The 26,849-nt window shown below is 38.4% G+C and overlaps 1 protein-coding gene across 1 annotated transcript; it reads right to left on the reverse strand.

The window, feature by feature from the left end:
- Positions 1–10,115: 10,115 nt before the first annotated feature.
- Positions 10,116–26,338, reverse strand: LOC132858139 (chloride channel protein 2-like). Its single transcript, XM_060888361.1, has 23 exons — positions 26,182–26,338; positions 22,751–22,847; positions 22,362–22,490; positions 21,372–21,500; positions 21,013–21,146; positions 18,541–18,618; positions 18,216–18,294; positions 17,980–18,105; positions 17,560–17,644; positions 17,131–17,232; positions 15,307–15,391; positions 15,031–15,186; positions 14,870–14,939; positions 14,472–14,582; positions 14,182–14,395; positions 13,773–13,903; positions 13,536–13,663; positions 13,357–13,408; positions 12,031–12,095; positions 11,876–11,914; positions 11,475–11,579; positions 11,304–11,390; positions 10,116–10,456 (listed from the first exon to the last, which is right to left on the reverse strand). The coding sequence occupies exons 1-23, from the start codon at positions 26,233–26,235 to the stop codon at positions 10,289–10,291; spliced, it is 2,424 nt and encodes an 807-aa protein (XP_060744344.1). The 5' UTR covers positions 26,236–26,338; the 3' UTR covers positions 10,116–10,288.
- Between the last annotated feature and the right edge of the window lie 511 nt (positions 26,339–26,849).

The following is a 26,849-nucleotide window of genomic DNA, read 5'->3' on the forward strand; positions in this document are numbered from 1 at the left end:
TTGCAAATCAGTATGTGCATTCTCAAAACAATGTGTACAAACAGCACAATACATTGTATTTCTTGCAAAAGCCTGTTTTTTGCTCAATTCCTTAGTACTTCTCTCAAAAGTAAGTATTTGTGTCAATGAACATATCATTGCCATCAAAATAACAAGTCCTTTTATCATTGTGTACGAACAAGATAGTCAAATTGTTTAGTCATTTTTTTCAACATGACAATGCTTTATTTTAGTATTTCCTGATGTAAACTATGTTTTGGATTACTAAAACATAGTATTGAAAATGCACGAGGCTGAATTTCTTCTAAGTGGCAACTATGAATTTCAACAGCACAAATTTACACATTACTGTATGTGGGATATTGATTGTAAGAGAGTGGACAGGATTCACACATTTTTGTTTTTCTTTACTGGTGGACTGACAAAAAAATTACAATATAATGTCATTGTGATAGAAAATAAAAAGACACAAATTAAAATTCCAAAAGGTAAACATAGGAAACACTTCTTAGGCAGAACTGTGCATTGCCGCACTATACAGTGCAATCTGTCTCTATCCCCTGACGTCCCAGTCTGTCGGGCCACAGATTTTCATCCACATCACAACAGATATCATCCCTTGCAATACAGCGTGGAAAAAATCGTCTGGAATGTCTTATCCAGCCTCTGCAGGCTTCCGCTGTGATGTCCTCACATGCTGCATCCATGGCAGCCAGCAGGGTCATCTGAGTATGTGGCTGACAATCATAGACCTTCCACCTCCGTGCTGAATAGAACTCCTCAATTGGGTTGAGGAATGGGGAATAGGGTGGGAGAAATTGCATCAGCATCCTGTTATGGGTCAGAAACCATTGCCTGTTGGTGTTTGAGTGACGCTACAACCCAGAAGATACCCAATTAGTTATGCACATTCATTTCATTTCACAAGATACAGTTATCAGCCCGAAGGAGCGACGTGGGGCCGATCTCCTGTGGGCCCACCACCTGCAGGAGGAACCATAAGGGGCTGGTGCAATGTGGATTGGTGGCAGTCGAAGGCGGGGGCCTCGACGACCCAATCCCTGGACACGGAATCTGGATCTAGGGACATGGAATGTCACCTCGCTGGGGGGAGGAGCCTGAGCTGGTGCGGGAGGTTGAGAGATACCAACTAGAGATAGTAGGGCTCGCTTCCACGCACAGCTTGGGCTCTGGAACCTAACTCCTTGAGAGAGGCTGGACTCTCTACTACTCTGGAGTTGCCCACAATGTGAGAGGCGGCGGGCTGGTGTGGGCTTGCTCATAGCCCCCCAGCTCAGCAACCATGTGTTGGAGTTCACCCCGGTGAACGAGAGGGTCGTTTCCCTGCGCCTTCGGGTCGGGGATAGGTCTCTCACTGTTATTTGTGCTTACGGGCCAAATGGCAGTGTAGAGTACCCGACCTTCTTGGCGTCTCTGGAAAGGGTGCTGGAAAGTGCTCCGACCGGGGACTCCGTCGTTCTGCTGGGGGACTTCAATGCTTACGTGGGCAGCAACAGTGACACCTGGAGGGGCGTGATTGGGAGGAATGGCCCCCCCGACCTGAACCCGAGTGGTGTTCTGTTATTGGACTTCTGTGCTAGTCACAGTTTGTCCATAACGAACACCATGTTCAAGCATAAGGGTGTCCTGTCAGCGGAGCTGTCAACTGATCACCACCTGGTGGTGAGTTGGATCCGATGGCGGGGGAGGAAGTTGGACAGACTTAGCAGACCCAAACGTACTGTGAGGGTCTGCTGGGAATATTTGACAACATTTGAGTCTCCGGTCAGAGAGATCTTCAACTCCCACCTCCGGCAGAGCTTCAACCAGATCCCAAGGGAGGTTGGAGACATTGAGTCCGAGTGGATCATGTTCTCCACCTACATTGTCGACGTGGCTGCTCGGAGCTGTGGCCGTAAGGTCTCCGGTGCCTCTCATGGCTGCAATCCCCGAACCCGGTGGTGGACCCCGGAATTAAGGGATGCCGTCAAGCTGAAGAAGGAGTCCTATCGAGCCTGGTTGGGACTCCAAGCGAGCTTCAGCCCGGGTGGTTGCGGAGGCAAAAACTCTGGTCTGGGAGTAGTTTGGTGAGGCCATGGAGAAGGACTCTCGGTTGGCCTTGAAGAAATTCTGGCAAACCGTCCGGTGCCTCAGGAGGGGGAAGCAGTGCCCTGCACACACTGTTTACAGTGGGAGTGGGAATCTGCTGACTTTGAATGGGGACATCCTCGGATGGTGTAAGGAGTACTTCGAGGTTCTCCTCAACCCCAACGACATGTCTTCCACTGAGGAAGCAGAGGCCGAGGGCTCAGTTGTGGACTTGTCGATCCCCCAAGCTGAGGTCACTGAGGTAGTTGAGAAGCTCCTCAGTGGCAAGGCACCGGGGGTGGATGAGATCCGCCTTGAGTACCTCACATCTCTGGATATTATGGGGCTGTCTTGGTTGACACGCCTCTGCAACATCACGTGGCAGCTGGGGACAGTGCCTCTGGACTGGCAGACTGGGGTGGTGGTCCCTCTGTTAAGAAGGGGGACCGGAGGGTGTGTTCCAACTACAGGGGGATCACACTCATCAGCCTACCCGGAAATGTCTATGCCAGCATACTGGAGAGGAGAATTCGGCCGATAGTTGAACCTCGGATTCAGGAGGAACAATGCGGGTTTTGTCCCGGTCGTGGAACATTGGACCATCTCTATACCCCCGCCAGGTTGCTGGAGGGTTCATGGGAGTTTGCCCAACCAGTCCACATGTGCTTTGTGGATCTGGAGAAGGCATTCGACTTTGTCCCTCGTGGTGACCTGTGGGGGGTGCTCTGGGAGTATGGGGTCCGGGGCCCTCTGCTAAGGGCTGTCCAGTCCCTATATGACCGGAGCAGGAGTTTGGTTCGCATTGCCGGCAGTAAGTCAGACTTGTTCCCGGTGCATGTTGGACTCCGGCAGGGCTGCCCTTTGTCACTGGTCCTGTTCATTATTTATATGGACAGGATTTCTAGGCGCAGTCGGGGGCCGGAGGGAGTCCGGTTTGGGGACCACAGGATTTCGTCTCTGCTTTTTGCAGATGATGTTGTCCTGTTGGCTCCTTCAAATCAGGACCTTCAGCGTGCACTGGGACGGTTTGCAGCCGAGTGTGAAGCGGTGGGGATGAGAGTTGAGAGCCAAGAATACGGATGCATGCTGGAAGGGTAAGGAGGCAAAATAGAGGAAGAGGACGAAGACGCCAGAGACATAGACACATTTCAGATGAAATTTGAGCCACTATTGTGGACCATGTTGCCAATCATGGCCTCATAATGGCTGAGGCGGGTCGGAGGGAACAGCTGAATATTGTAGATCAACTGTGTCTTCAATAATTCAAACATTTTCATAAAGAAAACAGGTATGTAATCCACCAGTGTGGACTGTGCTGTTATAGTGTGTGTATACATTCTCTAACACATCTAAGTATAAATGTATTGCATTAGTGCATTTTTTCCACACAGGACTGCAGGATTAGTGAAGTGAAGGACATACAGCTACTGTAAGTATGGTGACCCATACTCAGAATTCGTTCTCAGCTTGACAAATTTTAACAACTGGTCTAACCATTTGCACTCAATGACGTGTGCAATGAACTGATGCCTAAATGTTTTGGGGGTTCAGACCATTTAGGTGAAACCAGTATAATACATTTTGATCAACATGACACAAACAACTGATAATGTAGGAAACAGCAGACACTTGTACACAATCCATTAAATGATGTACCAAAGCATTCGCAATTTGATTAAAGTAATGAGAAATGTTCTTATGATGAGCACAAATGACTAAATGATGTGGAGGTAGAACAAGTAGTTTTGAGAATTTCATTTCTGATCTGAGAAACGTTCCAAAGCGACTGAGAAAAACTGTAAAGCAATTTGTAGGTGGAAGCAAATCACAAATTTGAGAGGAACATAATGTGAAAGTTAGATAGTTGAGGTGCCAAAGACCGTTCAATCTTTACTTATTCTTTTCCCGCAATACTTTTGCAACATTAAATAAGTATGTACTAAAGTCACATAAAAAATAAATAAAAATAAAGTTTGCCTTTGAGGCTGAACTTGTGTGTTACACTGCCAAGCTAACTGGTGACATCCTTTCAGGACTGTCAGCTGAGTTAACCATTTTTAAACTAAGTGTTAAGTACTGTATCCCTGCAACAACACAACCTTACACATTTTCTTCCTGACACGTTTGCTCTGCAGTTACAGAATATGAACCTTTGTGACATGGTGTTGTCTCAACTTTTGAAAGGTACAGATAACCAGTGACATTAAGCTAAAGTGATGGTTTTCTATGCCATCTTGAGTCTCAACAGTGTGATCACGAAGACCAAATATGTCCTCAGAGCCTACTTCTGCTTTCACGACTGTTTAATAGAGATTCTTGGGAATCTACAAACAGATTCAGATTCAGATCATTTTATTTAATGCCATGTCAGCAATCAAAGCTATTTTCATAGCAAAAATTCAATTACAAAAACACAAATATCATATAAATACAATAAAAACAAAACAAATATAATAAGTCATATTATACATGTTTTTGAATTAACATAAGATAAAAAAAATCCAAAACCTTTTCAGGCATAATGTCATTAAATATGTCCTTAAGTGAAGTAACTTGATAAAAGAGCATTCTGCTTGTAAGTCCAGGACAATCTAATAAAATATGTTTGACAGATAAGGGAATCTTACAAAACATACATAAAGTTGGGTCTTTTCACCTTTAAGCAAAAAAATCATGGTTCAATTTTTAATTTCCTTATTAAGAGCTTCAGAATCTACAAACATTGTCGGTTTTCCTAACGGTCAAAAACTAATGGGTAACTAGCATGGATTAGCTGCGGTCATTGGTTGCGATCAAACCAACGTAACCAGAAATATAATTTCCTAACATTCAATATCATAAAACACATTCTCACTTGTGAAATGTAATCCCTTGCTGTCTGGTTTTTAGATTTTAGAACATCTAAACGTAGCACAGAAGTCCGGCATCGTCCATGAATTTGAAGTACAAGACCCCTGTACAAAGATGGCGGCGGTTTTGACGCATTTTTAGGACCCCACGGCAAAATCTATGTATAGATATCCATGTGTGTGATGAAGAAGGGGGGAGGGGAGCAATGGAGGCTGAACTTTGTCTTTTTTTTAGCTGCTGCTGCTGAGGGGGGTGGAGTTTCAGTAATCGTCACCCTGATCTTGTCTGATTAACTTTCTTAAAAAAAAAAAAGACAAAAAAGAGGACGACAAAACTGGTTGGCTGAATTCGTGTGAAGGCTGTAGTGCAATTTATAAAATACAGTGATGCCTCAAGATACGAGTTTAATTCGTTCCGTGACCTTGCTCGTATCTGAAGTTGCTCTTATCTCAAAACAATTTTCCCCGTTTAAATGAATTGAAATCCCATTAATCCGTTCCACTCCAGTTGTTTTGTTTATGTGTTTTGAATATGAAAAATGTACAGTACCTGTATTTATAAATGACAAATATTGTATAAAAACATACAGTAATAAAAGAGAATGTTAAAAAAATAAACTGGTTTTACTTTACGGAAGATGCGCACGGAGGTTGAGGGAGGCGTAAACAGGAGGAATTTTGTCTCGTACGTACACTTTCGCTTTCGTTCACTTACTCGCTACTGTACACTCTTAATGCTACTTTGCACTTAAATGGAACTTAACTAAACTTCATTAAAATTAACGAACTTAAATCAAGCATCGCGTTAGTTTTGGCAGGCCACGTCGTCAAGCGTGCACCAATCCGGTTACGACATCCATATTACCCGACCATTTAAATTCCCATTCATAGAGCCGTTCTAGCACTTTGCTGCTGCTGCAATTTAAACTCCCTCCTCCAACCCCGACTCCACCATGCCGGAACCTGTGTTCCTTGTACCAGTTTACGTCATAAATCTCCACATATTTTTCTCTCTCTCCCTCTCTCTCTAATTAATTAATGATCCATTCATTCATTTATTACTTTCCAAAAACGCGTAAGCGAGCATATGTAATACTATGCATGATTAGTGGTTCTGTTATACGGGGTCTATTCTATTTTCGCTGCTTTCTCCGCTCTGTCCATGCGCACGGACGGGCGCGTGGATTTTTGTCCAGAACAGAACCATACCGCCAACACTAACTGTATGCATATCATCTAATAAATTCTCTTTTGACAAAGTGGTCCTGAACTGAAATTCTCTTAACTTAACTGAACTTAATTGCTACAATTTCTTTTTTCTTTACATTAATTTTGCTTAATTTTCTTCATCGCTTTTCTCTTCACTTGTTTTTGCCTTTTTTGTCCCTCTTTCCTCACTAACATTTGCCGGTCGTTTTAATAAAAACCTGTCCGGTCGGCATATCGGATGCGGTGTAGTCGCACAAGTTCAAATTTTTCAACGGATCCGAAAATTACGGATCCGCAGATGGTCGGCACCTCACGCAGCGACCTTGCGACTCTCCATAGGAAATAAATGACTTCCTGTTTATCGGCCGTCATTTGTCGTGTGCAGTGTAAAGGCGGCTTTAACCGAGTGAGACGCGGGAAGCTGAGGCGGGGAAACAGAGCACACGTGGTTGTTGGGATCTTTGTTTCGGCAGCGGCGGCTCAAAAATATGCTCGTATCTCAAGCCAAAAATTTGGTCGAATCACAGCTCGTATCTCAAAAAATTCGTATGTCAGAGCACTCGTATCTCGAGGCATCACTGTACAATCAATACTAAAGCCTAGAAAAAAAATTATTTAGATATTGACTATAATAATGGCAAAAGTTTAAACAAATGAATTAAAAAGGAAGACAAAAACAGTGTGAAAAGCCCTTTCTGCTAATAACACATTTCAGGAGAGTCCTGTAAATATTTAGTTTATTGATTATTTTTGTTAAATATTTTCAATAATAAAAAATGCTAATTTTAATGTTTCATTTTGTTTTTTCTTTTTTCCCTGTATAGCTGATAAGCCTCTTATTGATAACCACTTTTTCAAAAAATATTCCATTGTAAAATGATTAATTACAAGAAATTTCTTTTTTTTTTTTTTTTTTTTTACATTTAAAAACAATTGAATGTGTAACCCACGTTACTAGTGGTTAATGACTGAGGAAAAGTGGGAAAAAACACTAAAACCTTTTGGATTAAACAACAAATTGAAGCAATAAGAGGCTGAAACCATATATTATGGTGTAATCAATTTTTATTAATTACATAATACATAGTTGCATATATATATATATATATATATATATATATATATATATATATATATATATATATATATATATATATATATGCAACTATGTATTATGTAATTATATATATATATATATATATATATATATATATATATATATATATATATATATATATATATGCAACTATGTATTATGTAATTATATATATATATATATATATATATATATATATATATATATATATATATATATATATATTGAAGACAGGCAAGAGTGACATCTCCAAGAACAGCCCCTCATCGATGATCGCGTTGACGTCACTAAATCTCCGCGGCATTATTCGGATTCCGCATGTTCGCGATGCAGTCGGACGTTTCTCGTCTATCCCGGAGATTCAGTCTTCGAAATCGGAGAAAAGTAATGTAATTATGATTTATAAAGTCTCTAAAAACGTGCATATGTCGATTATGTAGAGATTAGTGTGAAACAAAGCAGAAGTGCTACGTTTGCTCGTGTGTCTGTGTCATTCCAAGTGAATGTTAGTGTCATGTCTTTGTGTTAGCTTAAGCTTATGTGACGTGGTTATACATGTATATCTCTAATAAAAGGGTTCAGAGAGAAGCGGATTGTGACAGTTTGGAACAGGTATGATCTGAATTTTCCGGTTCGGCCAATGTACATGTGATGAATGAGTTCCTTGGTGAGTTTTGTGTTTTCTTTATTTTAAATTTACTACATTCCAAAGTCACGTTAAGTGTTTCATCAAATAACTGTTTATGGTTGTAATACTAATTGTGAATACAGCCTTAAGTGTACACCTGAAGCAGAAAAACTGTTGTGTGTATATGTTGAATGGAATGGTGCAATTGTGTGTAAAGTGATTTGCTAAAAAAAAGTGCATACGGTTTAAATAAAATGCCTTTAAAGGTGGGGTGTCTTTTGTTTGAAAGCCAATGTTGGCATATGAAATCAACAAACATGACCCTAACCGAAATGGGTCCCACCCCTGTATTGATAGCTCCGCCTCACACATACATACGTAACCCAGGCAACTAATGGAAAGAAATGTGTCTTTATCATAGCTGAAGGGAAGAATGATACAATTGCAGATAAACAAACAAGCAAAAATGACACACAAGCATAATCATGCAAAGGACAGCATGTATTAGTTCTGTGAAACAAAGCAACGTTACTCACCTATTGAGAAGTGAAAAAGTGACCTTGGCGTCTTAAGTAAAGTTGGCTGCATATTCACAGATTGGAGTTTCACGAGTCAATAACTCCTGAGCTAAACGCTGTTACTAGCAAAATGCGGTTGTAGCTGCGCTTCTACATTACTACGATAGAAAAGAGGTGTTATTTGTGTAGTAACAGCATTTAGCTCAGGAGTTATTGACTCGGGAAACTCCAATCTGTGAATATGCGGCCAACTTCCCGCTCCTTCAGTTCTCTCCAGTGCTGGAAAGCTGATCCTATATTAACACATCCTATATTCCTACTTCTTGCCTTATCGTAAGCCTTTCTTCACTTTCTTTCTTTGTTTTAATCCTCCACGTCAATGTTAATACCGCTTTCTGCCAATATCACACTTGCGCACTGAACACACACTCTGCCCATATTGACAAAACACGCCCCTTTATTCTCATTGGCTACACGTTAGTTTTGTATTTGTCGGCCCGACTCAGTTTTCTGAAGCATTTCTCAAACAATTTATAGAGATATATTTTGCAGTACAAGCACAATATATTTGTCTTTCTGTCCTTATTGCTAGGGCAGACCTGACACCGCTTTCTTTTAGAATCAAGTGGCCTCAGTGGGGTTGTGGCTGTGCTGGTTAAGGTTGAGACAGGGCTGGCTGTAGGCACTGATGTAGGATGTAGGCACTGATGCTCTTTGTGGTGCTGATGGTGTGGATGGGGTGCTAGGTATACTCTGTAGCTGTCTGACCAAGGCTGCGGTGCGGCAGCTGGGTCTCGGGGCACCCGTTCCCTTCGCTCAATGTGTGCCTTGACAAGGGAACCTCCTAGCTCCTCAAGAAACATTCTTTGCTTGTTTTTTTTGGTTGAGTTCCACCCTAGGTGAATGTGGGTCTACAACACAAATGCATTGTATACAGACACATCTAGCATGTTATAAAACACAAGCATTGGCCATCTACTGGTCTTTCGCTGGCAAGTGTAGGTGGCAGTCAACTTGTCCAGGTTGTCCACTCCTCCTTTGTTTTTATTATAGTCCAGGATTAGTATGGGCTTTTTGTCACTTGATGACACAGCTGCATCTTTGTAGAAAGTGGACATAAGTATGACACTCTCTTTTTTTGGACAATATGAAACAACATTGGTGGTGTCTGTAAAAGCGAATTTTGAAGAAAGAGGAGCCCTGTGCTTCACCTGTAAAATTTTAGTAGGCAGCTCAGGTTTATTATTTTTTTATTGCTCCCACCATGGTAAGTTTGTTTCTTACCTTTCAAGATCTTGTCCAAGGTCATAGCTGGTAAAAAAAAATGTCACACGTGATGTTGTGACCCTGCAGTCCAGTAGTCATATCAAGGACTACACATTTTCCTTGTTTTTTCTCAGGGATGCCACTTATTTTTTTGTTCAAATTGTTCATTTTTAAAATTATTAAATTGAATTTCTATATACAGTAATAGATAAATGTGATGTATTTGTTATTGTAGTAATGGTAGTCTCGTGCTTCATCTTACACTGTGTCAATTTAAATTGACTTTACAACTTAATGAAGTAAAAGAATTAAAGCCAGACAAATTACACATGTGCTAAATGTGGCCCTAGGGCTACAAAGTTAATATTTATAAAACATTAACTTTGCAGCCCAAGGAAAGGAAGCCCTGAAGGAATTTTTTTTTGTCCATCTTTTAAAGTAAAGAGAAAAGTAGAGGCATGTCAATTGTTGAATGAACTTTTAATGTCATAGGTTAGTATCACATTTCAACAGTACAATGAATTAATTAATTTAATTAATGTAAATAATGTAATTTAATGCATCTCAGATGCCCCTTTACTCAATTCTGGTGCCTCTGTTTGCCAATTGAGCCCAACATGACCGTCCATCACAGTTAAGTGATATGGTTCCGATTCGTTTCGCTACCCAGAAGTTTGTGGAGCTCTGTGGCCTCTGGTGTTGCCGTCTTCCTAAACCTGGCACTGTTCTCTCTAAAGCTGGCCATTGGTGAGTGTGCTTTGGCTCCTGAAACCTTCACTGAAGTCTCAAAGGCCTTCCGGAGCTATAACATGACAAAGCAAACACAGTGAATTTGTGACTCTTTAGAAGGACCCTTTGAATTACAAATTAAGTCATTTGTACACTGCACTGTTTCTAGCTGGTCTCAAAAACTACAAAGGGTCTGGAACTGGCAAAGCCAGTTTTTCCTTTTCTATCTAAGGGGCTTTTTACACCTGGTAACTTCATACATTTTCTGTGATCAGATAGCTATCCAATCGCAAAAAGCCCAGGTCTAAATGCTCTCCGAAACGTTTTTGAGAGGGATATAAATCCAATCGTTCAAACCACTTCAGGAGGTGGTCTGGGACGCATTTCAGATGAAACTGGGCAGGTGTAAATGAATGTGGTTGTTCAAGCCACATACGTCAGCGCTATACTCCTCCCAAACGGAAGTACATCACTCGCAAGTGACTCACGAGTCGTGCATCATGCCAGAAACAAATAACATGGACGACACGCAGGGTTGGAGCACTCGTGAAACGCAGGCACTTATTGCTCTTTGAAGCGATGAAAGCGTCCAACAAAAGCTTTGTAAAACATATAGAAACAAAAGTATATTTGAAAAACACATGAAGTTTTGCATTCTGATTGCATTCTGAAAACCGCTTATACCAAAGTGTGTTCCATTTCAATTACCCCGGAAATGAGGTAAAATATATTTGCGTTTTGGGCAGGAGTGGAAAGATTGGATTGATTTCTGATTCGCCAAGATGCATTTATGTGGCCTAATGTAAATGGAACAGTTTTAACAAATCAGATCGTATCAGAAAAAATACATGAAGTGGCTAAGTGTATAAAGGCCCTAAGATAAGCCTTTCCACAGAAGTCCAGATATGGATTTTTCTCACCTCTTTATGTGACACAACTCCTACAAGTCTCCCGACACTGGTGACATACGCATGGTCTAAAGCCATCATTGAGAAGATCTTGTGGACCTAAAGATTTTGAAAGAAAGATGTTATCAATAAAGTAAAATGTCCGGTGTACAGTTACATGTCAGCCTGCTGGTTTGCACGCACCTTCTGCAGGGAGGTTCGTTCTAATATCTGTACAGAGGCAGGGTCAATCTTACAGAGGTTAAAGTCGACCTTTTCATCAAGCTGTTGCTCTTCCCACGTGATGATCTGGAACCAGTCACATGGATACACACATGGATCTTCTCAAAAGTTTAAAAACGATAAGATTTGATACCCTCAGTGGACCAGACAGAGTTGTTTTTTATTGGTCCATTATTTAATATTATTTTTGTAAATCTCAGCTAGTCCCTACTGTCATGCGCTTTCTAGCACTTCAGTATAAAGTACCAATGGTGTGAGAAGCCACTTAAAATCTAAGCAATTAATTAAAATTCTACAGCTCGCAATTAATTAAAAATCTGCAGCTCTTCCATTATGAGTGTGTACATGGCATGTATTATCACCTCTCTCATTGTCATAGTATCTTTCACATCGGGATCCTCCTAAATGGAAAAAATAGGTTTTTGCATTGCTTTTATATAGCATTTGGAAATCAATCAGAAAATGAAATTTGTGTATGGATAAAGGCGAATCAAGCTGAACATGAGAGCTCTCTTACCTCTATATCCACACTAGAATGGCCACACAAGAGGCTCTTAATGGTAACGTCTGAACCTTCGTAACCTGAGCAAGACATTAGAGATAGTAGAAATGTAGAAACATGGCCTGGTGGTAGGTTGATGTAATTGTTTAGTTTCTGATCCAGAAACTTGCTTTAGAATATGCACCAGCCGAATGGCAATCAGTTCCATCATCCATCACCCAGTTAGATGGGCTACGAATGAGATGGAAATGATCAAGAAAGAGCTCGCTTACTTTATGGATCTCCTTTTTGGATCAATTGCAATGAAATTCTGCTTTGTAGAACCATTATTATTTCTTTCTGGAGTGATTTTTACTTTTCTGATTTTCTCCCTGAAGATTTTCTTATTCTCCCAAATAAGATCTCCTACCTTTGAATGAATCGTACAGTGATGGCTGCAGACTTTGAGCTACGATATTAGACACTATAACACAAAATAATATTGGGAAGACTGACACACACAGGAACTACTGGTAATTGCACAAAATAATATTGGGAAGAGGAAGTTGATCTGACCGGTCAACTTGAACACTATCATGGCTGTGGAGATGGTATGAGAGGTGCTGCAGTAAATTAGTCGTACTGCTACCTTTTGCTAGCAACAGACTTTAAACACAATTTGCAGCTGGGTGTTGTTTGTTTTGCGTCTGACACCGCAAAACCGAACCAATTACATATGACAGATGACACTGTGCCTTTCTTGGGAACGAGTTCTTCCCTGCTCACTGCCCTGTTGTTTGTGTATCTCTATGGCAAACGTGCAGGGGAGGGCTGAGCCTATTCGAAACTACGGGAGCCCAGAGGGGATGTTAAAGAGAAAACCGATTTTCATTCAAACAAGTCGACGTAAACTACACATTCGAGTAAATCGATAAAATTGATTTATCGCCCAGCCCTAGTTTGGGCACGTTCACATTAACAGTTCTCCAAACTTGGAGGGTGCACAGGACAACCTCTGCAAGAAGGATGGGAAGCAATGAGAACCAAGCAATCCTCAGAAGGGAAACTTGCCACTAAAAAAGCCCCAGCTACCAACTGTCTCTGCCTCTGTTATGCTTTGATCTGCCCCTTCAGTAGAAGCTGTTGATCCCAGATCTGGCTTCTTATCCATCTGAAGATCCACCAGTGCTCTCATGCTCTACCTAGAGCAATTACCAGTAGTTCCTGTGTGTGTCAGTATGTGAAAGAAGCAGCAAATTTGTACCATTGGTGTAGTATGATTGTACAGTTGAGCTGCTACTAATGGGCTTGTTTGTGGTTGCCAGATGTGTAGGATGTGTAACACATTGTCTTGTGTTTTACCTCTCTCTATTAATGGTGAAGAAAATGACTCAGATGGTCCAACTACAGAGGTCTGAAAGACATCCACAGTTACAAAATGTTAGGACAGAAATGATTTCTAGTCCAATACTCATAATTTACTATATCTAGATACACTTTGTGGTTATGTTAAATCCCTCCTTCTTTGTTGCACTCCTTACCTCAAGGACATCTTCCTTGTTCTGAGCTTGCCGATGGATGTATTTGAGTCTCCGCATTCGGCTGAGCTGATTGGACAGCAGTGCCTGCAGCTGTGCACGCTCCATGGAACCCAGTAATTCCTTTGACTCTGGGGAAGGGAGACACACAATCGGAGGTCCACCAAGAAATCACTGCCTATAAACAGTGATTGCAGGATATATGGTAGGTCAGAGTCTGTGATGGATCGGAGGTGGTACCTTCACACTTTACTAAGGGAAGGGTCCTTAGTTTTGTGAGCAGGAGGTCCTGCAGGTCTCTGTAAGTGGAGTTCAGCGTGATGTATTTCACATCGTTCACCATGATGTCCTCCACATGAATGTCAGACTCTCTAAACAGATACAAACTGATTATATGCTGTCTGAAATCTAGAACATTATTGAAGCTGAAATATTGGACATTTAGGCATTTTTCACACTTTTCAGTCCAACAAATGCCTTTGCCACATGACAACTTCAAACTACTTAAAAATGTGGCTCTTTAGGAACATATTTGCTTATTAATCACTACACCGATGCTATAACTAATAAACAGATATTCTGAAAAACAAGTAACTGGCTCTTTAGGTTTAGAAAGTTAACACCTGAGACTATAAAGATGGACACTCACCCCTTGTGGTCCCAGCTAATGTCTACAGGATACGGAAGTTTCCGGATGCATATGAGCGAATCGTACAGTGATGGCTGCAGACTTTGAGCTATGATATTAGCCAGTATAACACAAAATAATATTGGGAAGAGGAAGTTGATCTGACCGGTCAACTCGAACACTATCATGGCTGTGGAGATGGTATGAGTGGCTGCACCAGACATTGCTGCTGCTCCTGTATGCAAACAAAACAAAGTACATGATGCAACAGTTCAAGCAACTTCTTCGTGTGTTTTATTTAAGTGTGTTACCTGCTACAGCATAGCTTCCAGGTATTAAAGAGTAAACGGTGCCATTTGAATAAACTCCTTCAGGTAAAACAACAGCTGCCACTTCACCAACTAATCGGCCAAGACCTGCACCTAATCACACACGAGCACATCCACTTTATTACTTCATCAAACTTTTAGATATTTGTATTATTTAATCACAATAAATGATGACCACTACTTGATTTTCCTATATGGACTAGAAGCCAACGTTCAGCCATGATACAGTGCCCCTGGAGCATTGAGGGTTAAGGGCTTTGCTCAAGGGCCCAACAGTGGCAGCTTGAACCCCGATCCTCCAATCAACAACCCAGAGTCTTAAATGGTTGAGCCTCCACTGCCCAGCTACAACTACATGCACATGCTCTAAACACACTTACCAATGACAAAAGCAGGTACAAAAGCTCCACAGGGGACAGGCATGGAGATGGCCACCGCTGACATGAAGAACTGAACACAAATATTAAACTTTAAGCTTTAAGCTGGATTCTTTGTTATTTAAATATTAACAATACAAGTGTTTTTCTATCTTCATGCTAACCTTCATGATTAACGAGATAGCGAGTGTGCCGAAGACGTTGACTCGTGGGTGTTTCCATGCCACGGAATGGTCCGAGTGATCAAAATGGTGGCCTTCAAAATGTTTTGACCAGGTATGGTTGTCAAAAAGTGCGAGGAGAGTTTCCCTCTGAGTGAGCTGTAGAGGAAGTGAGGAGAGGCAAGCAGGAAGTGATGCCGTATGCAATCTGGATTAAGGGAGGTGTGGATAGTGTCTTAAACGAATGAACTATGGTTGATTTGTGTGCGTGTTCGTTACCTCGCCTGCCATGAACTGTCCAAATCCAGGAGGAAAGGTCAATGTAGAGATAACCAGCGTGACAATAACGGGATACAGCACACGACTACACAAACACACACATTTTTTTACTAAACCAGTAACTTTTAACTCCCAGAAGTCAGCTTCAAAGACATATTTATTTAAAGATAGAAATTGAGTTATTCACTAATATCAAGGTTAATGATTTTAAAAGTTTCCCAGACACACTGTCTTTTTTTATGTAAAAATCTGAGAGTTTCGCCTCCTGAGGTTTACATTTATGTCTTGTTCCCTCAACCCCTTAAAAAGGCTCATTTCACAAATTTGACCAAAAAAGGGCATAGATTGTCGTTAAGAGTGAAAAAATAAGACGGAGAATGACAGATGTAAGTGTAGTTATTGACATTTTAAAAACATAATTGATGTGTATTAAACAAGTGCTTGTACAATATGGGACATGAAGTTCTGTTAAATCATTTAAGAAGTTTGTGTGAGAAAGACAACAGTTTAAAATGATTATTGCAGGTTTTTTTTTTCATGCTTGTTTTATTGTTTATTCTTTTTATGCAGAAATGTTTTAAAAAGCGCAGTATTTCTGGGTAAATTTCATGCTAACTCAAGTATAAGGCTTATGTTAAATGTTAAGATTGTTCACTGATCTCTTTACTAAATTCATGCTTTGTATTAGGGCTGGGCAATAAAACGATAACGATATGTATCGCAATAGACACATGATCAATATCAATAGAAAATGTGTTTGATAAAACGCTCTATTTTTTATTCTTTGTCGGAAGAAAACCGAGGTTGTGAAGCAAATTTGGTTGCATTAACAAAGGCACTCACTTTCTGGTAACCTATCAACCTAGGGAGTGACACGCTAACAGCCAATCATGTAACAGTATCAAGTTTGGTTGCGCCATATTGTTGTCTCGTGCTGGTCTGCTGGATTCCTCTTCAGTAACCGGCGACTGATAAGCAGAAAATGAGCAGCAGCGAGCGAGCAAATTGTAAATAAAAGAGGAAAAGATGTTACAGCTGTATCTCAGTCTACCTCAGTTTTATTTATGTTTACAAAACACTGCACATATTTTAAAACACTTTATTCACCAGAAGGTGAACAGCTAGTGAACTTCCTATGTAGCGCTAAACTTGCACTAAATTCTCACGTTTATATTTAACTCTTTGCACTATTTTATTACACTTTATTAAGCATGTTCTTTCATTATGCACCTTAAATGTTAAGAGATAATTGTTAAGTGTTCATTGTGACTTTAGACTTATGTATACATTTTAATTATTTGAGTTTTCCTGGTTGTTGACGTTTCTGTCTTAATAACTGAGGGAATTATGATCAGAGGAAGGTTAAGTTTAAAATAAAAATGTTTAAATGTAATATTTTTCTCCTGGTCCTTATTTTAAATGGGTCATAAAAAATATCAATAATTATTGATATTGACCGATATGAAACACTGATATCATGATACAGTTTTCAGCCATGCGCCCAGCCCTACTTTTAGGTATTAGGAAGGGCAAAAAATGTATTTGTCTTCCTATTGTGTTATTGCTAGTCGCTGTTGTATAATTGTGTGAATAAAAGTGTGATACAAAAACTAAGTGCCCTTCTTTATACATCTGAATTCACACTAATTTGTATTAGGGACAGCAAGATGTAGTCAAGAGCCTGATTTTAGTATTTCTATTAAAAACAATGAAATATGTGATTTTAGAAAAATAATTTCACCACATCACTAAGCTTCCACATTTGTTTTCCTTTTGGGCAAATATGTGGATGTGCTTGTCCTGGAATTCTGCTAAACCACTCACGTCTTGGCGAGGAACCTGCTAATGCGGTGAGGACTCCTGATGAAACGCACCATTACGCCGTTCACAAAGACAAAACATGCTCCAAAAAGCCCACTTAGAATCCTGCAAACAAATACAGGGAGAGAAATAAATATACCAAACTGACGAAATAATTATTCACACTGCTTGACTTGTAATTTCTTGTATTTTCATAGTAAACCACAAAATTTGAAAATTAAAATTAGAAATAAAATTCAGGTGCAGTGAAAAATATTATTATTACTATTATTGTTATTATTTTTTGTGTAATTTGTTTTTAAATTATTTACTTTTATCAATATTTATATTGGATTTTTCTCAATATAACTTACCTTTACTTTTTATTATATGTTGCATCTCAATTTTTTTTTGTGTGTGTTTATTTTATAACACCCACACACATACACTTACCCAAGGATGGTGAAGGACAGAAACTCATGGAGTTCATAGGGAAATTCCAGACGAAAATCAGTGTTAAATAGAGGAATAATATTTTCTGTAAAAGAAGCAAAACATTTTATAATAATAATAATAATAATAATATTAGTAGTAGTTGTTGTTAGTGTAATATTATATTATTTATATATTTATATATAAATTATTTATATATTATATATAATATTATTTATATTATTTATTATATTATATATATAATTATTTTTATATATAATTAATTATTTATTATATTATATATAATAATATATAAATTATTTATATATTATATATATTATATTTATGTATTTAGTTGTATTGTAATTATTATTATTTATAAAATAAGTGAAAGGAGACTGAGAAGTACTAAGATCATTTATGACACACGCACACACACACCGTTTTTCCCACTCCACACCGGCAGGATTCTGAATATGAAGGCACTGATGGTAGCAGCAACATAACATTTCCAGTAACAGCGGACCATGAAGAATGACGTGGCCACTTCTATACTGTACAGGATTCCTACAACACACATTTTCAACTAAAAATTCAGCCATAATCATTTACTTGAATCTCTAACAATTATACATAAAACACACACAAACACACACACACACACAATTTGTTCTCACCTCCAATGGGTGAGCCGAAGCAGCAGGCAATTCCAACACCAGCACCAGTAATCAGCAGCTCGATGGCCTGAGACTCACTCTACATTACACAAACACAAGCACGTGCATAATTGTCTAATATAAACAACACTGGATAATAATAATAATAATAATAATAATAATAATAATAATAATAATAATTTTAAATTAATAATAATTACGATTAGCATTTCTGAGCAGTTCTTGTATGAAAGTTGCATTGAAAACTTAAATGTAAATAGAAATAACGTTTCTTTTTTGCATGTGCATGCAATTAATATAATTTTATAATTTATAGATAGTTTACCGCTTTAACACCTCCGATGAACGCCCTTAACCGGTGGAGCTGTAATGCACAGATGCTTCCTATATGAACAAATGGACTCTGGAAAAAAGTAAACAAAGAACATTAAAATGAAAATAAATAATTACACAACATCTACATACATAGCTACATTAAATTCTACTATAGTTACACTCAATTCAATTATACCTAACAATTTATACAAGCAGCAACTGCTGCTGACCAACTTTATGGAGGTGCAGATTTCATTTTCCAATAGGACTTGTCACCTGCACACGGTGCCAAAGCTACCAGTACCTGTTTTAAGGACCATGGGATCACTGTTCTTAATTGGCCAGCAAACTCACCTGACCTTAACCCCATAGAAAATCTATGGGGTATTGTGAAGATGAAGATGCGATATGCCAGACCCAACAATGCAGAAGAGCTGAAGGCCACTATCAGAGCAACCTGGGCTCTCATAACACCTGAGCAGAGCCACAGACTGATCGACTCCATGCCATGCCGCATTGCTGCAGTAATTCAGGCAAAAGGAGCCCCTAACTAAGTATTGAGTGCTGTACATGCTCATACTTTTCATGTTTATACTTTTCAGTTGGCCCAGATTTCTAAAAATCCTTTCTTTGTATTGGTCTTAAGTAATATTCTAATATTCTGAGATACTGAATTTGGGATTTTCCTTAGTTGTCAGTTAAAATCATCAAAATTAAAAGAAATAAACATTTGAAATATATCAGTCTGTGTGTAATGAATGAATATAATATACAAGTTTCACTTTTTGAATGGAATTCGTGAAATAAATCAACTTTCTGATGATATTCTAATTATATGACCAGCACCTGTATACTTCAGCTACACTCAGTTCTACTTCAGCTACACCGAATTATATTTCAGCTACACCCAATTCTACTTCAGCTACACTCAACTCTTTTTCAGCTACACTCAACTCTTCTTCAGCTACACTCAGTTCTACTTCAGCTACACTCAATTATACTTCAGCTACACTCAATTATACTACAGCTACACTCAATTATACTTCAGCTACACGCAATTACAGCTACACTCAATTCTACTTCAGCTACACTCAATTATACTACAGCTACACTCAACTTTTCTTCAGCTCCACTCAACTCTTCTTCAGCTACACTCAGTTCTACTTCAGCTACACTCAACTCTTCTTCAGCTACACTCAGTTCTACTTCAGCTACACTCAATGATACTTCAGCTACACTCAATTATACTTTACCTACACTCAATTATACTTCAGCTACACTCAATTCTACGTCAGCTCCACTCAACTCTTCTTCAGCTACACTCAATTCTACGTCAGCTCCACTCAACTCTTCTTCAGCTACACTCAGTTCTACTTCAGCTACACTCAACTCTTCTTCAGCTACACTCAGTTCTACTTCAGCTACACTCAATTATACTTCAGCTACACTCAATTCTACTTCAGCTACACTCAACTTTTCTTCAGCTCCACTCAACTCTTCTTCAGCTACACTCAGTTCTACTTCAGCTACACTCAACTCTTCTTCAGCTACACTCAGTTCTACTTCAGCTACACTCAGTTATACTTCAGCTACACTCAGTTCTACTTCAGCTACACTCAGTTCAACTTCAACTACGCTCAATTCTACTTCAGCTACACACAATTATATTACAGCTAAACTCAATTATACTTCAGCTACACTCAATTATATTACAGCTACACTCAGTTCTACTTCAGCTACACTCAATTCTACTTCAGCTACACTCAATTATACTACAGCTACACTCAATTCTACTTCAGCTACACTCAATTCTACTTCAGCTACACTCAATTCTACTTCAGCTACACTCAATTATACTACAGCTACACTCATTTATACTACAGCTACACTCAATTATACTACAGCTACACTCAATTACGCTCTAGTTGTAGTACAATATCCTGTTGTTTTAGTATAAGTGTGTGTAGCTATAATATAAATGTATGTAGTTGTACTACTGTATGTGTGTGATAGGAAAGTAAAGCTTGCACTGCTTTGTATGTCTTGGAAAATTGTGTTTCAGAATTTGGGTAAGAAAAATGTTTTTAGCTGAAAAATGTGACATATTCTTCTGCATATTCACACAGTAGGGCAAGTTATTCATGTTATTCTTATAATGCTCCAAGGTCCTCTCTATAATACTACAGCCACACACCAAACACTGGATGTATAAATATTAATAAAACACTGTAAAATAATTTTTCATTGTATTAGGTCTGCTGTAACTATTCTGCTTAAATGATTATGATGTTTATATGTTATTAGTTGCGTATGTCATATACTGTTTGTTTGTGTGTGTGTGTGTGTGTGTGTGTGTGTGTGTGTGTGTGTGTGTGTGTGTGTGTATGTGTGTGTGAGAGAGAGAGAGAGAGAGAGAGTGTGTGTGTGCGTGTGTGCCTGTGTCTGTGTGAGAGTGTGTGTGTGTGTGCGCCCATATGTGTACCTCTTTCCCTAGAGGCATGCCACTGCCCAGGGCGCAGGTCAGACCGACCAGTTTGGCCAGCAGTGTATTGAGGCTCAGGTGATCTTTAACCATCACTCCTTTTACAATTGTCTTCATCTCTGGGATCCCGGATCCTGCGAGAGACATTTTTTAAACAAAATCTTTAGAACTAAATTGTTAATGAATGACCATGCATTTATGTATTTACTGTGAGCAATAGATAAGTAAAGAAGGATTTCCTTATGTAAATCCATGATGTTCCCTTATTTTATATAGACTTTATAAAGTTTGTGTGTGTGTGTGTGTGTGTGTGTGTGTGTGTGTGTGTGTGTGTGTGTGTGTGTTCGTGTGTGCTCTACCTGCAGCTTGTGGTCCTACAAAGCAAGTAAATATGGTGGCAAAGCAGATCAGCAGTATGGGGACAGAAATCCAAGCCAGATACTGCAGGAATACGTTATAATGTGCCATCTCATACAACTTCCTTGTAGCTAGATGGACACACACACACACACACAAACACCGTAAGAAACTTGATGCAGTTAGGGTTGGGATATATTAGTATAAATTCAATATATGGATTTTTAAAACACATTTTAGAATCAAATAATAAGTACTTCACTTGTCTAGAAGAAATATTAAGTGCTTTATTAATGAAGCAATTTAAAACAGAACACAAAGGTATTATTAAAATATCAAAAAAATTTTAATATTATTTAAAATAATAATGGTTATAACCTTATACAGAAATATTTATGAATTATAATTGTCATTTTTAAACTGGTTTATTACAAAATCTTAAATTCAGTCCAGTCATCAACTGTTTAAAAAATGGAAATCTATTTGGATAAATTCTTTCTTGTTGTCAGGACTCAGCCCAGACTTTTTGGCCATGTGCATTTGTTATTGTTTGTCACGTGTTTGCCCCGCCTTCGTCTGCTCCTCCCTGTCGTCACACCTGATCCATATTGTGTCATCATTGTCTTTTATATTTAAGTGAGCCGCGTTGCTGATGGCAGCGCTTAATCATTAGTTACGTTTACCCTTCCTTATGTCTAGTCATTGTTAAGTGTCGTCATTTGTATTGTTTCAGTGATCGTCTTTTCTGTCTTTGTCTTCTTTATTTATTAAACCCCTTTCATTTGAAGCTATCCTGTGTATGGGTCTGTCTCCTTCCCTCTTGGTTGTGACACTTGTATTTTTAATGGTTTTATTTACTAATTTTCTTTACAGTTGTAAGCACTGCTGGTATGTAATTATTGCATCTATTTCTACTCATGATTAGGGATTATCATGTTTTTCATTGCTGGGTGAATTTATAAACACACACACACACACACACACACACTCACAGTGCAGGCCAAAGTCTATGCCATAATCCATGGCCCAGCTGAGGAAGCCTGGGATGATTCCTAACAGGATGAGAATGATCCAGTCCTCCCCGATGTGCCAAATTATAAACGTCTTCCACAACGAATTCCCTGCACACGATGACTAAAATTAATATAGTATGAAAGACATTTCAACAGTTTCAAAGGGTTTTGGGTGAATTTTTATAGTTTGAATTCAATATTATTAACAAAAAACTGTCAAATAATCCAAATTAACAGAAAAGAATTATACACATGATACACACATTCTTCTCTCCTATCTTGTATGTCCAAATTTCACCTTATTTGATACTCTGTACTCTATAGTTTTAGTGTTTAATTCCTCCTATAGCAAAGGGATAAACACTCACGTGTGACTTTTTGGCTGGATTCCACAGTCTGCCTCGGTTCTGTAAGACGGTCCATATATCTGCTCCTGTTTTTTGGCTCATCTGTACAGCCATACATCTGTCCAGCAAGGTGAATTACACACACACACACACACACACACACACACACACACACACACACATTTATAATTTGCATACTTCACTTGAAATTTGTCAATCTGAAATGTAAGAGTTTCATTTCCACTGCTTTTCATGTTAAACTGATAAACACACTGCATTATTAACTGTCAGTTTTTATATTCAGTTTTCTTGCTAGATTCAAAAGAAATTTAACCCGAATTATGAAAATGGAACAAATATGGACTCATATATTGAGTCATATGGAGTCATATATTTCCTTTAAATTCCAAACCTGGAAACATTTGAATTAAAATTAATTTTAATTATGTTGGTAGAAAATTGAACAGCTTGTAAGTTCAAGAATTACAGTTTACTAAATTGGTAAACAATTGCTTAAAAAAGTAAAAGTATAAAAGTAAGGGCAATAACCCAGCCATGATGGTGTTTCATAACAAGGAATTTTTCCAATATTATAATGGATAAAATTGTTCATTTAAAGTGTAAAAATACAAATAAGCTAAATTTTTATTATTATTTTCTGTGAGCATGGCAAATATCTCCCAGGTTCATGGCTTGTTAATAGGTGTAGCTTTGTGGAGCACCACTGTTTACATCGACTGTTCAGCAAATGTTCACAGTGTCAGTGTGGTTCTAGGAGTGTGTGGCAGTAGCTTGGAACTATAACGGACTACAAAACACCATCCTCCAGAATGGTGTATGTGGACGCTTCTTTGGCAGACATGCTAAACACCTTTTACTCTAGCTGCAGCTAACAGTGCTAACAGTGTTATTAGTGCTAATAGCATTACAAGCAGCATGAATGCAGAGAGTGTCGGAAAACACACTTATCATCTCGGAGCACAACATGAGGAAGACATTCAGGAGAGTGAATGAAAGGAAGGCAGGAGGACCAGACCACATCCCGGGACAGGTCCCTAGAGCCTGCCCTGACCAACAAGTATCGTTCACAGACATATTCAGCCTCTCAGAACAGTCTACAATCCCCACATGCTCTAAACAGCCCAGCAAAGTTCCTGTCCTGAAGAAACCCCAGCCTGATTGCCTCACTGACTGTTGCCCATTAGCCCTGAAGAAGTGCTTTAAAAGACTGGTCTGAGAGTTCATCACTTCTTGACTGATTGTTCCAGCTACTCTATTAAGGATGTCACTACACACCTACATTACACTGCTCTTATGTCACATGGACAGCAGGAAGGGGTGTAACGTTTAAATGCAGTTTGTTTACAGCATTCAACACCATAATTCCCTCCATACCAACGTCTAAGTTGAAGGCCCTGGGACATAGCCGAACCATATGTTGATGGATCTCCTGACCACCGCTTCTTTCAGCTGCGTCCGAAACCGCTTACTTCGATCCAATAATTAGGCGAAGTAGTGCTTAGGCGGCTTTAGGGGGGCTTAGCCCTCAGTGAGAATTTAAAACAAGAAGAGTTTTATATTATATATTATATAACAACTCTGGTAATAAGAATAGTGAAATGTAACTGCTTTTGGTTGCCGTCTTTGCGGCGATTAACATTATAGATAAACGCATCCAGCTCTGACTGCGCGTGCACGCTGCGCGTACCTGTGCTTCTCCGTTCAAATAACGCACTTTTGAAAGACTTCAACGCACGCGTGTAAAAGCGAAGTAAAAAAATCGCTCTTGGATCAAACTGATAAATAATTTTCTTTCCCATCCACGACATGTCCTGCATTTTAACGTAATTTTTATTGTTTATTTATGAAAGTAAAAATTATACTTATAGTTTTAGGGTGGCTGAGATGACAGACAGGGCGCTGGAGCCACCCTAAAAAAGGTCTAGAACCGCCCCTGGTTCCAAGGCACTCAAATTGTACAGAGAAAAATTATTTCCAAGAAATTTTGGTAAAATTGCTTTTTTCACTTGAAGCAAATGTTGTTTTTTCCCTTTATGTTCTTGTCAGAGTGCTTCATTTTAAGTTCTCAATTTTTTTTTTTTGGGGGGGGGGTTCATTTCGAACCTTGACACCTTTTTCACCTCTTGTGAGTATGCAGGTATGTATATAATACACATTATGTCTATATTCAAATGCATGACTGTACCATATTTATTTACTAACCTCAGAAAAATCACATAATTGCTTCTCCAGTGTTGAATCATTTGGGCTAGTTTCTGGTCTTTTGAGTAGATTGAAACCTGGCAACCCTGTTTAATGATTATCTTCAGGAAACACAAAACTCTTTATGGAAAACTGTTGAAAAATTAGCTCTGAGACTGTATGCTGAATGACTGTAGGCTGTCACTCTCTAACTATCTATTACTAGATACTGTAGTAGACTGTGGCCTAAGATGTGTGACATCTTTGTATTATATTAATCTTTGTATAAAATTACATTTCTTGTATCATGTTTCTTATGTTCTGTAAAGCTGCTTTAAGACAATGTCCATTATAAAAAGTGCTGTATAAATAATTTTTTTTTTGACTATTTTATTATCGACTATTAGGCTATTTTATTATAAATGTTGTCCTGCAACACCGAAATGTTGCCTACCAACAAAATCATTGAACCATTCTCTCTTCAGACATATGTTCTGATGGTAAAATGAATTTACTTCTGTAATGCTTCTTTAAAATTCTTTGTACAGGAAGTTTCAGTACATTTCTTTGCTCCACTGGACAGCAGGACCAATAACACTTCACAGAATTGGTTTAAGAAGAACATCAGCTGGTCCAGAAGTAAACACTCACACAAAAATGCAAACACACACACTACTCAGAAATCCATCAGTCTTGTTTCAAACTTATCAGTACAGTCTCCGAACATGCCAATAGTTAATATCTTAACTGTGATTCTGACAAGTTTCTAGAAAGAAAAAAGATTCTTATAAATACACTGCTTAATCTAAGCTTCCTAAAACCATTTATTATAGGAAAACACTCTTATCATTGTCTTTATCTTTAGGTCGGATTAATAAAATAGTTTGTAAATTAGATTGAGGAACAGGAATCCTGAAGTGTATGAGGTGTAAACGGATTTAAAAATATAATAACAAAAAATCTAAAGCATACAAAACTCAACACTATTTGATTAAATATTACATTTCAAAATAATTCATCATTTGATTCTTTTGATTCATATTTTTTGGTAAAGACAATAAACCGTAGAACCTTAAAAACCCTTAAAGGTTCTGTATAGAACTTCTTAACAATTGGTTGTTCTTAAATGGTTCCATACAGAATCTATATTAAAAACAATAACTATCAACAGAAAGTCTAAAAGTCTAATGCAAAAGTATTGGGACCCTCTGGGTGTTCTGATATTGTGCATGTTTCTCTCTCTTACTCACCTGCTGCATTTCAGAGTGAAGTGTGGTCTTTTCTTCAGGTTCCACAGAAGCCATAAATTATAAATACACACACTTACACACACTCAAAGTCTAATACTCTCAAACAGCATCTCACAAAAAGCTCAAATGCAGTGATGGTCCATTTTATATACCACAGAATCAATGAAGTGGTGGACGGAGGCGGGAGGAGGATCATCACTCCAGCTGTCTTCTTTTTAACAAATTCACATCTAATTTTAGTTTTTCTCCAAGAAAACACGAGTGAACCAAGTGTGTAGCCTAAACAAAGTTTTACACACTTCCACACTTCGTGTCTCTACACTTCTGTTGTCATGTCTCTGTTCACTAAGCTTTAAGTTAACATGATGTCCATTTATTTAAGGTAAATATATATATATATATATATATATATATATATATATATATATATATATATATATATATATATATATATATATATAGCATCTAACAATTTTATATTACACAGAATTCAAACATTTTTATTCATTATTCAGTTTATAAAGTCTCAAAAAATTCATGCAGTGTTTTCTTACTAGAATATTAGACATTTTAAGAAATGAGAAAAGTTTAGAACTCATTTAAGTTTAAATTTAACTGAATATAAGTTTTATTTTAGTTTCCGCACTTGATTAATTCTGATCGTCTCC

Source organism: Tachysurus vachellii, chromosome 15, assembly GCF_030014155.1.
Source record: "Tachysurus vachellii isolate PV-2020 chromosome 15, HZAU_Pvac_v1, whole genome shotgun sequence".
Taxonomy (NCBI): Eukaryota; Metazoa; Chordata; class Actinopteri; order Siluriformes; family Bagridae; genus Tachysurus; species Tachysurus vachellii.

Coding starts and splice junctions, on each gene's coding strand:
- LOC132858139 (XM_060888361.1), bottom strand. CDS start 26,235: ATGGCTTCTGTGGAACCTGAAGAAAAGACCACACTTCACTCTGAAATG. Junction 18,295..18,540: donor TCATCGGAGGTGTTAAAGCG/GTAAACTATCTA, acceptor TGTGTAATGTAG/AGTGAGTCTCAGGCCATCGA. Junction 14,396..14,471: donor TGGAAGCTATGCTGTAGCAG/GTAACACACTTA, acceptor GTTTGCATACAG/GAGCAGCAGCAATGTCTGGT.